The sequence below is a fragment of the Alosa sapidissima genome, chromosome 24 (assembly GCF_018492685.1).
Source record: "Alosa sapidissima isolate fAloSap1 chromosome 24, fAloSap1.pri, whole genome shotgun sequence".
NCBI classification, from domain to species: Eukaryota; Metazoa; Chordata; class Actinopteri; order Clupeiformes; family Clupeidae; genus Alosa; species Alosa sapidissima.
The window spans coordinates 1,313,858-1,329,951 of record NC_055980.1 but is presented as its reverse complement, the minus strand read 5'-3'; the positions used below and the strand labels follow the sequence as shown (position 1 = coordinate 1,329,951).

At 41.6% G+C, this 16,094-nt stretch overlaps 1 protein-coding gene across 1 annotated transcript in view; it reads left to right on the top strand.

Moving 5' to 3' along the window:
• ca10a (carbonic anhydrase Xa) overlaps positions 1–16,094 on the top strand; it is a 160,095-nt gene that overhangs the window by 67,179 nt on the left and 76,822 nt on the right. Inside the window, exon 3 of the mRNA XM_042082783.1 lies at positions 8,461–8,603. Coding sequence (XP_041938717.1) covers positions 8,461–8,603 — 143 coding nt within the window. The remainder of the gene's footprint in view (positions 1–8,460; positions 8,604–16,094) is intronic.

The window sequence follows — 16,094 nt, the reverse complement described above, 5'->3', positions numbered from 1 at the left end:
GTCGCCAGATAGTATTAAATCGGCAACAACATTGTTTTCTGCAGAAGCCTACCCAAGGCTACAGATTCATTCTGAACAGTTATTTCTCTACTGGCTCAATTATCACACCACTGTTTTGATTTGCGTAGTTGCGTTAACCCCAACACTGACAATAATGTAGACAGCAAATTTCGATTTCGATTTTCGTGTAGTCAAGCCTTAAGCCATACCCAAGTAGCCTAAATCGAGGTAATGTTTAATTATGCATGATTTATTTTGTTATTGAATTCGTAGGCTGGGATTACTCTCGGCAACAATTATGTAAGGGACGGCAGGCAGAGCGATGTACAGTGGCAGAGCGACGCACAGTGGCTGAAAGTGGTACTAAAGCTTCTCGCAGCTTCACGCCGCGTAATGCGCGAATGAAGTGGTCATTTGAAAGCGATGCCCACTGTATACACGGGAATGCATTACACCTTTGTGTTCGGAAGGTCTGCTGTTTACTCTGATATATGGTTTGTCATGTGTTGCGAGTGTGTGACGTATTCCACCGAGAAGGAATGGATGTGCAGATAGGCGCAGAGAATAATTATTAAATCTCTTGAAAAAATATTTTCCTCGCGAACCGTTTATCACAGCAAGTGGCTAGCACCGTTTAAAAGATGAGAAAAGGCTCTTTCATGTGACACATGTGTGATGAGTACTTCTCGAGGAGTTCAACAGAGAAGAATGGGTGAATTTGGACGCACTTCATGTATGCATATTGCAGTGTCAAAAAAGTGAAGTGCTGCGCCAGCTGCAGGGAGACTGCGGCTCACTGGTAGTTATTATAGGTCACTTCAAATCAGCGCGATTTATCCTTATAGGCTACTGCACATTACATGATCTGTCTGATACACTTTCTTATCTTTAACCGTCAGGGCCTATACAAATTCCAACGTATCTGATTGTACATTTGGGGTATGCTAGCTCTTACCTGCCCCAGTGTTTTGTATGTGACTTGTCTGTTCTGAAAACCTATAACCCTTATGAAAAACAATTGGCCTATTTTAAGGAGCTCCAAATAAACCAACGAAATCTGCTGAAGTAGCCTAAAGCATGTAGGCTAATGATTCCTAAAACATACCAAACGAAGTCCATTCTGTGCTGGCTATTGAAATTTGGGTACTATCTTGTTAACTGTAACCCACCCTCTGAAGCCTTTCGTGACACATAGAAAATACTTTATAATGAACCTGATGTGTTCTTCATTCTCTGATTCTAAAAATGTAATTTTTGAGTCATTAAAACTTAATACAAAGTGTTTTTGAGCCATTTTAAATCGCTGAGCTGCAGTGTCGTGCGTTCGTAGACTGTGCGCTACTCCCCAGGGCGTATACATTTCTTCTGCGGCTGCAAACGGGATTCACTCGCAGTTAACAAAATATTTCTTTATTAGGGCAGGGCAGGCATATTTCTGGCTATTAAATTATTTCTAAACCAGTCTGCTAAAGTCTGTAATGAAGTCTGTGTAGGGCAGTTTTCAAAGTGGGGGCCGCGAGGGGGTGCCAGGGGGCCTCAGCAAGTTGGAAGGAAAAATAAAAGAAACAAATAAATACATTTGAAAAATAATATACTAATAATAACTAATAATAATTACTATGAGGGTTGTTATACAATGCCATTATAATAACTCGCATATCTGAACATTATATTTTCCATGATAATGACTGGGAGTAATAGTAAAGTGATAGCTCTCTAGCAGAAAGCCCCAAATGCAATTTTTACACACTGCTCCATCAAGGGGGTCCTTGGCCAGAACCTAGTAGTATTTGGGGGGCCTTGTCGTGGAAAAGTTTGGGAACCCCTGGTGTAGGGTTTTCCAGGCTCCATTTCTTTTTACGAGACACCTGCTCACAAGAGCCATCTGGCAGTTGTTTGGGTTGTTGCATCGTCATTGCAGCATCACTGGAGAAATACAAATTAAAGTCACTTGATCGCGCGTGCGGTCACATGTGAATCACGCGTAAAGCCGGCCAATTTGAAGTAATGCCCACTGTAGCACTCCACCAGCCCAAAATAATCTACAGCGTGTACCAGCACAACTGGATAACGGTGCTGGACTTAGGATACCAGATACAGAAGTTCCACGTTCTCCCTTTCAGATTAGCTCTATCTCCTCAAACTTTCTCAAAGTGTGTAGCGGCTGCCATTTCCCCCCTCAGGCAGCTGGGAATGCGGATATTAAATTACAGTACCTAGACTATTGGGTGATCCTGGCAAAGTCATAGGAATCGCTTCGTCATCACATAGCTCCCACTCTGTCACACCTGCAAAATCTATATCTGAAAGTGAACTGGGCGAAAAGCTCCCTGGCCAGAAAGAGGATTTTCTGGAACTTACGTTGAACTCAAAAGCGAACGTAGTCCACTTATCGGGCAAACGACAGCCGTCAATCAAAGCTTGTATGGCTCAATTCCGCTTAGGGGCATGCGTGTGTGGTGAGAATTAAAAATGACATGGAAGCAAAACCAAACTAAGATGTGTTAAGAAAGGGAGACGCTCCCAGGTTTAATACAAGCCGGCTTGGAGGAGAGCATGAACAAACTTTCCTCTGTCCAAGTCACCTCACGATTGTCGTTTGTCACATGCTTTTATCCTGTTAGCAGGCTCTTTGTCTGCTCCAGTGGAAAAGTTCAGACACGCCCCGGACATATGCATGCTTAATTGGCGCCGACCACCTGTGGTGAAGTCTGGCAAGACAAAAGCTGGGCCGTTGTACATGACAAAACTTGATTTGCAAATGGTCAAGGCGTGTCTTCACCAGGCACAATCATCAGTTAATGCAAATATGAGGCAGACAGACTGATGAAGTTAGTCACATTTGTATACAGTATGTTCTTACAAATAATTTTTACTACACGTGTGCCTATGCCAAAATCTGCTGAAGCTAATGGCAGTGACAAAAATACTTCCCTAGTCACTTATATAGCCTATCTATTTGGTAATCATTTGACAAATATAGAATTGGCTAATTTAGAATGGAAAATAAATGTCTATGTTAAGCAAATGTTAGGAACTTTATTGCATCTTTGGCTATCACATTGACGAATCACATCAAAACGAATCACACCAAATAGTTCTGTATCCTCTCATATCATAACTCATGCATCTAGATATGTATAGGATAGTCTGATAAGGGAGAGATGCACATTCCTATTTTTCATGTCTTGTTTTTTTTTCACATCATCCACTTCCCTATGCCTGCTTAACTATTAAAGATGTTATAACCCAGTAGGTCGAGTATTTGTAAATGTACAGCCCTGCAATGCAATATCTGTTGTTTGTTGACATCTTGCATTTACATTTATTTCATTTATTCATTTATCCAAAGTGGCTTTGTAACAAGCTCAGCTCGAGTTGTCACCAAATTAACGTAATCGGTTCATTAAAACGCACATTCACAGATAGTCTCTAGCATGCTTAGATTTATTGAAGTGCTTTGGTGAGGGTGAGAACGTGAAAGAGAGAGAGAGATAAGCCCATAGGCCAGAGTCTATAATTGTCCAAACACCGCTGACGCGGCACAACGAAAAAGGAAGAAAAATGTGCAACAAGCGCTGGTTTAGTCAATTAAACAGAGCGAAAAAGGTAACGAAAAAAACTTTGTATTTTCAATGTCAATCAGTCCAAAAATGAAAGTAATCCACTGCAATAATAATCCATAAGTCCGAGGGTGTCAAGACAGTCTTTGAAACTCCGCAAGCACAAAAATAGGAAAAGGATAGATCTCACCTCGAAATCATCTCCAGGACACGTGGAAAAACCAATCATATATTAATTATATCGGGTATAAAAAAGAGGATAAATCCAGTGTATGAATTAACCAAAAGGAGGTTATCAGAAGCGCAGATCGCCTTCTACCCCTGTTCATTCATTCATTCTTCCTCCTGGCTTTCTTCCCGCTTCCCATTTAAAAAGCAAACATGTGATTCTCCGAGAGTGCAGCCATAGGGCCAGAACAGGAAAAGTGGGTGAGTGAGCGTGGAAAGGTGAGTGACAGTTCTAGACCCTATTGTCTGTTTCGACTAGACTCGCCCTGGATCACTCACTTACGCCCATAGTCATCAAGATAGCTAGCGAACTATAAAGATGGTTAGAGAGAAAGGAGCTTAAAGAGCTCAATACTACCTGGCCAGGTTTTAAAATAGTGCATTATAAAGAAAAGGCACTTTTATAGTAATAGACTTAGGCCTATTCCACATGAAGAAACGGTTAACAAATCTGTTATGTTCTACAAAAATAAATAAGACTTCAGTAACCATAAATAGCTTAGCGCTGTGAACAAAGGCAGTCACTGTAAGACACTGTAAGACCGGGGTACACGGAACTTGGTGGGCATGTAACCCCACATAGATAGCATGGAACCTCCTGTTTTCGTTTTGATCTGTAGCCCCCCTGCTGGACTGGACCCCCCGAAAGGAGGGTAGGGCAGACACAGTTTTCTGTGAATATCTCGAGAACCGTAGGGTTTAGGAGGACCATTTTTTTTGTATGTTGATCTCAAAGGGCCATGTCAACCCATTCCATAACCACTCATTTCATGTATAGCGCCACCTAGTTAAACACAAAAACGTAAAAATGAGGTGTTGTAATCGCAGGTATCTATGACCTAACATAGTCAAAACTGCACGAAATTGGAAGTGTAGGATCATTATGACACCCTCTGAATGCACGCCAAGTTTCGTGGAATTCCGTTCATGGGGGGCCACACAATAAATTAATTTATGTTACTATACACCAACTGGCCTGTAGGTGGCCGGAGACAGTTTTCTGTGAATATCTCGAGAACCGTAGGGCCTAGGAGGTCCACCTTTTTTGTATGTTGGTCTTAAGGGGGCATGTCAACCTATCCCATTACCACTTATTGCATGTATAGCGCCACCTAGTTAAAAATTAAAAAGCAAAACATTAGGTGTTTTCATCACAATATCTCTGGCTGACATGGTCAAAACAGCACGAAATTGAAAGTGTAGGATCATAATGACACCCTCCGAATGCATGCCAAGTTTCATGGACTTTCGTTCATGGGGGGCCTTACAATAAAATAATTTATGTGTACATTTAGTAACCGTACACCAACAAGGATTCCCGGGACACTGAAAGACCAGGGTACACGAAACTTGGTGGGCATGTAACCCCACATGGATAACATGGAACCATCGCTTTTTGTTTTGATCTGTAGCCCCCCCCGCTGGACTGGACCCCCGAAAGGAGGGTAGGACAGACACAGTTTTCTGTGAATATCTTGAGAACCGTAGGGCCTAGGATGACCAATTGTTTGCGTATGTTTGCCTCCAGGGGTCATGTAAACCCATTCCATATGCACACATGTGCATAAACAGATACACACGCACACACAAACATTCACAGTAATCCTAAACAGATACACACGCACACACAAACATTCACAGTAATCCTACGTATGACACATACTCACACAGTAGACATATATACGCATGCATGCACATGCACACACACAGGCACATAAACAGGCAAACACACAAGCACATGCACATGCACGCACACACACCCACCCACACACACATAAACATAAACATGTACATGCACACAATTCAAGAATTTCTCAGAATTATGAACAGGCAAGATGGGGGTGGGGTTGTATAAAATGTATATTACATGTGAAATCTATGAACTAATCAAGTTTTGGTAGTTGTTGTCTAGCAGATACCAGAAGTGAGAATTGAGTGTGCATAATGCAATTCAGTGAGACAGTTAGAATCACATATGCCTTTCAGCGTGACTTATTTTTGTGGAAAACATGTGCTGGACTGGGCGGCGGTCATATTTTGTACCGCTCTGCGGTACATCTAGTTAACAATAAATTGACACATTTTTAGAATACTTTGAGCACTGATGCAGTCAGCAGAGGCCTCTTACATTGTTTGCAGGTAGGCCTACTATACATTTCATTCCGTTTTCGATGGCAAACGCGAAACAGCGTCAAAACAACCACCAGTGGACAAAAAGAGTATTACATGTGTACTGTTAAGACCTGCCATAGAGAATGAATGGGGGAAATTACGGAGGTTATAGTTTGACGATGTCGTATTCCCGTGCGGGCCGGATCCTATATACCACAGACATGTTTTGGGGGGCCACCTAAAATGAGGTGGCGGGCCGTAGTTTGGGGACCACTGCTCTAATGTTTTTAAATCTGTTCCTGACAGTAAAAACAGTAACGTTTCCTTATACTTTCGCTTAAAAACATTCACAATTGTATCTCTTTTTGGGTTCTCCATGTAGTTTGACATTTGTACTGACATTTTTAGCCGAGTTGCAAAAAATGTTTTCAAGTACGCATTTTCTAGACACCATCTCTTCCATTTTACAGGTGGGTCTCAAAAAATATAAATATCGTGGAAAAGTGAATCTTTCATATATTCTAGAATCATTACACATAAAATGAAAAATGTCAAGCCATTTTTTGTTTCAATCTTGATTACGGCTTACAGCTCGGCTTACAGCTCATGAAAATCAAAAATTAGTATATTACATGTTATAATACAGAAATGTCGAAATGTCGATAAATGAACTAAACTGACTAATCAGAAATAGTTAATTTATGCACTCAATACTTGGTCGGGCTCCTTTTACTGGTCGGGCTCCTTTTACACAAATTACTACATCAATGCGACGTGGTATGGAGGCAATCAGCCTGTGACACTGCTGAGGTGTTATGGAAGCCCAGGTTGCTTTGATAGCAGCATTCAACTCATCTGTATTGTTGTGTCTGGTGTCTCTCATTTTCAACACAGCACAGGGTTCAGATCAGGCGAGTTGTCTGGCCAATCAAGCACAGTAGTTGTCTGGCCAATCAAGCACAGTATACCATGGTAAGCAAACCAGTTACTAGAAGTTTTAGCACTGTAGGCAGGTGCTGAGTCATGCTGGAAAAGGAAAATATGCATCTCCATAATGCTTGTTAGCAGATGATGGAAGCATGAAGAGCTCTAAAACCTCCTGGTAGAAGGCTGCATTGACTCTGGACTTGTTAAAACACAGTGGACCAACACCAGCAGATGACATAGATAGATAGATAGATAGATAGATAGATACTGTATTGATCCCCAAGGGGAAATTCAAGGTCTCAGTAGCATACAGACATCACACACAACATGCACTTACAGCAGAAAGGGTAAATATAAGTATATACATATGACAAAACTCCACTGTACAATAGAGACAGTAGAAGATAAGAAAAACTAACAAAACGAAATACTAAATATACTATATAAATTAAATTAAAAAAATCCACAGTGTGCTTGAGGATGATCAAGCATGAGGCGCTTGCAGTGACAGGGCCGGGACTGGCCTGTAGTTCTGTGTATATGGTAAGGTGCTCAAGAGAGTGAGTGTCATGGTGAAGGTGCAAAAAGCAGTCCAACAGTAGTCCAACAGTGCAACAGTGCAAGAATAAGGTCTAGAGACCAGCATAAATAATACAAATGAGAGTAATGTATAATGTAGACTAGGTCATATAAAAGCTATGTCAGTGCAAGAATAGGTTGAGGTAATAGGGTTACAGCGATTCAGTGTTGTAGCAGAAGCCATTGGTCATGTGTGCTAATTTAGCATGAAAAACATAATTAACATGAAAGACATGGCACCTCAAATCATCGCTGACTGTGGAAACAAAAATCAAACTGGACTTCAAGCAACTTGGATTTTGTGCCTCTCCACTTTTCCGCCAGACTCTTGGGACCCTGATTGAACCCTGATATCCAAATGAAATGCAAAATTTGTTTTCATTTGAAAAGAGGAGTTTGGACCACTGAATAGCAGTCCAGTTCTTGTTTTCCTTAGCCCAGGTAAGACGCTCTAACCTTGTCACTGGTTCAGGAGTAGCTTGACACTAGGAATGTGCCACTTGTAGCCCATTTTCTGGACACGTCTGTGTGGTGGCTTTTGATGGACTCCAGTCTCAGTCCACTCTTTGTGAAGTTCCCGCAAGTTCTTGAATCGGCTTTGCTTGACAATTCTCTCAAGACTGCGATCATCCCTATTGCTTGTGCACCATTTCCTACAGTACCACACATTTCCCTTCCAGTCAACTTTCTATTAATATGGCTTAATACAGCACTCTGTGAACAACCTGCCCTTTAAGCAAAACCCTTCTGTGGCTTACCCTCCTTGTGGAAGGTGTCAATGAGTGTCTTCTGGACAACTATGAAGTCAGCATGTCTTTCCCATGATTGTGGTTGTCTTTATTGAACCAGGCGAGAGATTAGAGGCTCAGGAAATCAACATTTCTGTATTATAACCTATTTATTCTAATATTTTGAGATTTGTAATGTTCATGAGCTGTAAGGCATAATCATCCTACATGACAGCATGCACAGCACAGTAGAAACACAGCACATATCAGCACATGCTGAACATAATGAATGTCTTTCTCTCTCTCCACACTTTCTTTTGCAGTTCCATCATTCTGGGGATTAGTAAACTCTGCATGGAACCTATGTTCTGTTGGGAAAAGACAGTCTCCAGTGAATGTAGAGACCAGTCACATGATCTTTGATCCATACCTAGCCCCTCTGAGGCTCAACACAGATGGACAAATGGTATAGTTGGGTCTTTCTCTATTATTCTATTCCACCTAAAAGCAATATAGGTTACTATAATTTGTAATTCTGAAGATTTTCTGTTTTTTATGTATGTTATCAGAAGTAATGCTAAGATACAACTGCATTTCTACATTTTAGTAGGACAAGGACAAGAGGCCTTAATCTGAATGGTGGGCATTAGCTATAGCTACTGTGTGGCATAATTAGCTGTATCATCAATGTTTGTGATACAATGTATTGCCTATGGTGTTGAATTAGCCTTTGATATTGCCTTGTTTAAGTTAAGACTTTGATGTTAGATTTTATCAGGATATCTTTAATAAGAATAACTGAATAAGGATATTCTTGAGCGGTTAACCAGTTATTCAACCATTTCACAGATGCACGTGTAGAGGGGGGCGCTATGGGTGCCTGAGCCCCTGCCCCTTTGCCTGAATGTCAAAAGTGCCCTTTTGAGTGGCCTTTTAAATTATCAATGCTTTGTAAAATTACTCATAAAAATTTAAAAAATAACGTGTGAATCAATTATTCGAGAATAAAAAATGTTTAAAGGTAATATATAAAGGTGGTAGCCTCGTCTACCTGCGCTGCTGCCGGTAGGTGATAGGCTATCAATGTGACCTTTTCAATTTTGCGGAGAGGAGAGACCTGAACGTTGGGTTCTTGGAATTGGCTAATGCTTTTGGATCAGTGCCTCATAGTCTGTTGTAGGAGGCCTTCGATTATTTCAGAATCCCAGGTAGCATTAAAAGCCTAGTAAAAGCATACTTTTTGGATATTCAACTACTGTATGTTTTTCTACAGCTGAGTACACCACAGGGTGGTAACAACTCGAGATAGGAATCATCCATCTCCCCACTTGCTTTCATTATGGCAATGGAGGTTATTATTAGGGCCTCAAAATGGGTAGTGGGTGGGGAGAAGTTGCAGGGAGGGCCACGCCTCCCCTGATTAGGGATTTCATGGACGACGTGACAACTTTGACGTCAACCGTTCCATGCACCAACAGGTTGCTGGATAAGTTAAATAGCAATCTGCAATGGGCCAGAATGAAGGTGAAGCCAAGTAAGTCTAGGAGTCTCTCAATTGTTAAGGGGAAGGTAATAGATAAGAAGTTTGCTATAAATAAAGAGGTGATTCCCACAGTTCTGAAGAAACCAGTGAAGAGTCTGGGAAGGTGGTATGATGCAAGCCTCAGTGATAAGTCACAGGTTGAAGACTTGACAGGACACTAGGCAAGGTATTGCAAAAATTGACAAGTCAGGGCTGCCAGGTAAGCTCAAGCTGTGGTGTCTGCAGTTTGGTTTATTGCCTCGGCTAATGTGGCCATTGACTGTTTATGAAGTTCCTCTGTCGAAGGTAGAAACAAAGATCCTTGATTACTAGCAAGAGCAACGTAATTCGTTACTATGGGAGCAAAACGGGACAGTTCCGGTCTGCATAAGTGGGAGTGTCACCTTACGTCACTAAATAAACTTTCTCTCTTAATAAGCAATAAGAACAGATAAACATAATTGTGTTCACATTATTATTGTCTATGATCATGTTTGATATCAATGAATCATTCTTTAGGACATGATATGAATAATTTAATTAGTCATGGGAACCAAGCTAGCTAGCTAGCTAACGCTAGCTTAAAACGCTATACAAGTGGATGGGAGTAGCTATGGCAATACAGCTACTGTATGCGCTAACAAGTGACTAGTAGTTGAATGACTTCGCTTAAACATAATATACTGTTGCAAATTCACATGAGTATAAACTACCCACTTTAACTAATGTCAGTAATGATATTCAGCTAGTTGTCATTTCAAAGAAATTACACTTCTCCGTTTAAAATGTTACCTTAGCTACGAGGCTAGCTAGCTTGCTAGCAACCGGGCAGTAACTGGCAGCAGCATGGTCTGATATTAAGTTATTTTATTACAAATCTGAACACTAAAAAATTACACTATTACGCTTGAAATGATCCCAAACACTTACAGAATATGACAACAGAACCGGCAGTTAAGCAAGCTCAATCAGCATTGAGGCATAGGGATATAATGGGCCATGTGCAGCATGGGCGGGGGGTCTAGTGGTGGATGTAAGTAAACCCTTTGTCGAGCAAGGCTTCTACAGGAGAAAAGAGGAAAATGGTAGTGGAGGAAATGCATAGACAGGAGGAGACTGTAAGATGTACTGTGTCACAGGCAAAACAAGGGCAGTGGGTGAACTGGGAATGGGTGGAAAAAAGACGGATTAGATGGAAAGATCTATGGGGCATGGAAGCTGGTAGGATCAGATTTATGTTAGGCACTACATATGATGTGCTCCCATCTCCCAAGAACTTAAGTCAATGGTTTGGTGAGGATGATAAATGCACACTTTGTTCGTGTGTGGGCAGCCTCCACCATATCCTATCAGGGTGCAAGTTAAGTCTCACCCAGGGGTGGTATACGTGGTGTCATATCCAGGTATTGAAATGTGTGGCAGCGGCAATTGAGGGGAAAAAGGAGAGAAGTCAATTCATTAGCAGCTAGTAAAGGGGTTAGGCAAATTAACTTTGTACGTCAGGGGATAAACCTCGTTCCGTGAAGGCCAGGTGTAAAACCGGCCAGTTGGAAAATGGAGCGGGCTGGGAAATGAAGGTTGATCTTGGCAGCATCGCCCAAGACCCTACTTAATTCTGTGGTCAGGCTTAGAGAAGATAGCTTACTTCATTGAACTTACTGTTCCTTGGAAAGACAGAGTGGAAGAGGCCAATGAGCTGAAGAGAACGAAATACACTGAGATAGCAGAGGAAGCAGACAAGCGAGGTTGGAGTGCACGATTAAGGCCTTTTGAAATCGGCGAACGAGGGTTTGTAGCCAGATCTGCTATTGGCTTGCTGTCTGAATTGGGCATTTGTGGACGAAGTCTAAGGCAGGTGGTTAGTAACATGTCCTTGGCAGCAGGCGGGCAGACCTTGCGGGCAGCCGTGGCCTACCGGTTAGCACTTCGGACCTGTAACCGGAGGGTTGCCAGTTCGAACCCCGACCAGTAGGCACGGCTGAAGTGCCCTTGAGCAAGGCACCTAACCCCTCACTGCTCCCCGAGCACCGCTGTTGAAGCAGGCAGCTCACTGCGCCTGGATTAGTGTGTGCTTCACCTCACTGTGTGTACACTGTGTGCTGTGTGTGTTTCACTAATTCACGGATTGGGATAAATGCAGAGACCAAATTTCCCTCAGGGGATGTATATACTTATACTTATACAGAACGAGAACGATCTGCTAGCTGCCTGCCCCATAAGCAGGCCGTGAAAAAATGTCTCTGTAGGCAGCCTAGGCTCCAAGATCTGTACACAAAAACAAATGCTACAATTGTGTTATAATAAAATAAAGTGTTCCAACCAATTACCAAAGAGATGCGCAATAAGGAGAGTTTCAATTGCACGTGAGGGAGGGGGAGGGAAAAGCGAGCTAGCTCTCTGTTTTGTTTGAACATCAACAGAAGTGACGTTACCCTGCCATTGCTGATACAACCTTTAACTGTACATAGTTAACAATCTTGTTCCATGTGCCCATTTTTTTAATTTGAGCCCCTGCCCCTCAAAAGCTCTCTGCACGGCCCTGGACAGCTGGGACCTGCTGTTGCCACTTGGCTCTTATTTAGGCCCCGAGCACCGTAGGTTTGTAAGGATTTTTTTGCCTTTTTTGAGGTGGTTCCCATGGTCAAAAACTCATGACATTTGGTACACACGTTAGTCGTAGCGCCCGCCACTCAGTTACAGAGGCTTTGGCCCCGTGTGTGGCCCACAGACTTCATAGCGCTCCCTTAGGTGGCTGATCCCGTGGTTGGCATACTTTCAGCTACACACACCAAATGTGGTAGGTGTGTGTATCTCCCCAAGGTGAACAACGTTTGTATGTACAGTGTAAAATGCATTAGCCACACACAACAGGAAGTGAGATATTTGGGAATTTGTGCACACTATATGACGTATTTGTGCGCCATATATGATGAATTGTGATGCCAAAAGAGATGCTTCCCATGGGCGAAAACTCATGAAATCTGGCAAACACATCAATTGTTACAGTGAATACACAGGGATAAAGGCTTGGCTCCGGGCATGGCACAGGAACTCAATAGCGCCCCCTTATGTCACTGTGGATTGTGGTTGGCATATAGTTTCAGCAACACATTTGGTAGGTGTATGTACCTCCCAAAGACAAACAACTTTTATATATATATATATATGGCATTAGCCACGCCCACAGGAAATTAGATTTTATGTGGACATGATCAATTTTTACGCACTTTTCCTAGACGATTGATCCGATTCATGTCAAAGTTGGTATATACTGTATGATGCCAAGATTCTGCTGATTCTAAATTGCGAAACTTTGTTTGGTATGTTGTAATTTGACGAAATGGGGAAACTATGAATTTTAATATCTTGCCACATAAATAATAAATGTGTCATAAACTCACCATGTATTGCTTGAAATGTTTTAAATTTCACACGTTATTGAATACCATGGTAATGATGATATTCACATCCCCATAATGTATATTTGGCATAACGCCAACAACTGTCAACATAAAGAATGGCAATTACACTGATGTCACATGATCAATTTTAACATACTCCTCCTAGGCGGTTTGTCAGATGCATGTGAAATTTGGCAAACATGACGCCAAGACGTTGCTAATGTTAAATTGTGAAGGGATTTTTGATATGTTGTAATATGTTCTGATTTTAATATATTGCCACATAAACAGGAAATGTGTCTTAAAGTCAGTGCATTGAATGAATGGTCTGAAACTTCTCAGGTTAATATTATTATTATGATGACATCCAGACAACCAATGTGCCTGCCTGACATAGCACCACCACTTGGCCAAGTGGGAAATGTGCCAGAAATGGGCAATGCCATAACTGATTGATCTGAAACTTTACAAAATATTGGATACCATGATTGTAATGATATTCACATGTGTAATCACATGCCTAGTTTATAGCCCTACCATCTGGCCAAGCAGGAAATGTGCCAGACATTTTCTATGCTTTGACTGATTGATCTGAAATTTGACATTATTGGATATCATGATGATGAGATTTATATGTCCTATTAAAATGCCTGGCACGTCTGTTGGATATCACAATCAGATTAATCAGATTAGGTGTATATAACATCCACAGTGTTGGGGTCGTTACTAAAAAAAAGTAATGCGTTACAAGTTACTCGTTACTTCTTTAAATTGTAATGAAATTACTTTACTCGTTAGTCATTTTGGAAAGTAACGTGTAACTTGTTGTCGTTACTTTTACTTTTGAGTTGGTCTCAGGGTGCAACATTCAAAGACAGGGCTGCCAACTTTTCAAAAAACCTTGGAGTGAGATTTGGTGGGGCCAACCAAAATTTTTGTTTGGCTCATTCAGCATTATACCGTACAGTAAAAAAAACGTACATCAGTGGTTCTCAGGTGTAGGGACCAGGCATGGACGGATTATGAACTTTCGGGCCCCTGGGCCCACATGTATTAAAGGCTCCCCACTAATTGTCGCATATGTGGAAGGGGGGTTTGGGGGTCCTACCCTGGATTTTTTTTCATTTGTTTGATGTGATTTCCTGTATTCTGGTGCATTTTGGTAGCTTAGAAATCTAGACACACCCTAGCGGCAGCAAATTACATTTGCTTCCAGGGCTAGTCTAGCAACTCTCCGTTGGCTTGTGAGCTCGAAAAATTAAACTTCTATCAGGCCAATTAAATCATCTATAGAGTCGTTAGGGGGGCATAACATAATGATTGATGGCAGAGTTGCAACGGTTTGGCTTGAATTCCCTGCTACTTGAAAACAAAGAAGATGGATATTGCTGTTGGACAACAGTGTGACACAAGTTAAGCTTGTTTTGAGATAGCAAAAGTTTGAACTAGCCAACTAGCTCCGCTGGTGGGAAAACGCATGGGACTCAGTGCTGTCCTATTGCGTGCAGAGGGAATTTGAAAGACAACCGATTATCCCGCCCCTCGGACTGAGCACTGCGAACGGTGAGTGCCCAGACCCTACATTTTAATGTGGGTCTGGCTCGTCAGGCTAGCATTTTGGGGATGGCCAATACTAAATTCAATCAGATTCATAGCCTACATCCTGATGTGTTGATATTGAGGCAATGATTCCATGCAAAGGCTTGGGCTTCAGTGCCCCCTGACACCTTGGGCCCCTGGGTCTGGGCTCGGAAGGCCCGTGCAGTTATCCATCCCTGGGACCAGGGTCCCAGAGTTAAATGAACATTGGTATTAAAGGGATTTAGCCTACTACAAGGACCATGGGCGTCGGAGGCATTGTGAAAGTGGGTGGGACAATTCAGAGGGGGGGTATAATGGGGGTCCTCCCCCAGAAATTTTTTTTTTGGACGGACTAGATGCAATTTCTTGAATTCTGGTACATTTTAACAGGTTATTTAGATACTTCTATATAACAAAATAAAGCCAGCCTACGAAATTAATAAAAAGTAAATCATGCATAATTTAAAAATAACTCAATAGGCTACTTGGCTACGCAATAAGGTTTCCATTACAGCACCACAGACGTTCAATGAACGCATGAAAGCGGATGGTTTGTTTGAAATCCCAACACGCTTTCAACTACATGGAACGTACTAGTGATCATCAAATACCTCCCCAGAGTTCAGAGCCCATCAGTTCAAACATTTAACAATATAATCAAACAGTCCAAAAGTAAATTAAATATCAAACTAAACCGAAAATGTCATGCTTTTGAAGGCCTACCAGTATGCCGCTCCAAGAAACGCATGTCTCAAAATAAAACGTGCATAAGAAATAAAGGGCTGTCTCGAATACAATCCTGCCCCTAAAGGCCTGTACTTTGTCTTAAGACCCCTGCCATAATTTGAGGATTTACAGTATCTAAGTAGACAAACTGGCTTCAGATAGCCAACAGAGTGAATAGAGATTGTGCAATCTTAGCTGTGGTTAGTGACGTGATGCTGTTAATGGGGAGTTTTACATAGCCTAGCGTAAACCTATAGGTTATTATTTATTTGGCGTACATATAAGGCTTTTTACCTTATCAAAAGTGAGGGGGATGACTGATCTCTCCAACACTGCGGGGGATTTGGCGCTTGTCACTGTGTGTGTGACAGAAGAGGAATGGGAGAATGCGTGTAACAAAAAAAAAAGTTTATGAGCGATTTACGCGCAAATGGGAGAATCTAATGAAAATGACAATGAAGCACTAAACAGATGCTGAAAACAGCACTGGTATTTCGCAAGGATTGTAAGAATTTAAGAAATGTTTGTATATTTTAACTTTTAAATGCATCAATCAGGTGCACTTTCAAAATAAATTCAGAGGTCAGACTTATTTTTATGGAAATATTTGTGCTGTAGCCTAAGCTATTTTGCACTTCAGAATTATAACCATGCACACACAGGTGGAATAGTTATGGTGATATTGCAATAAGTTCACAACCACAAAAACATACATTTCACAGTTCAG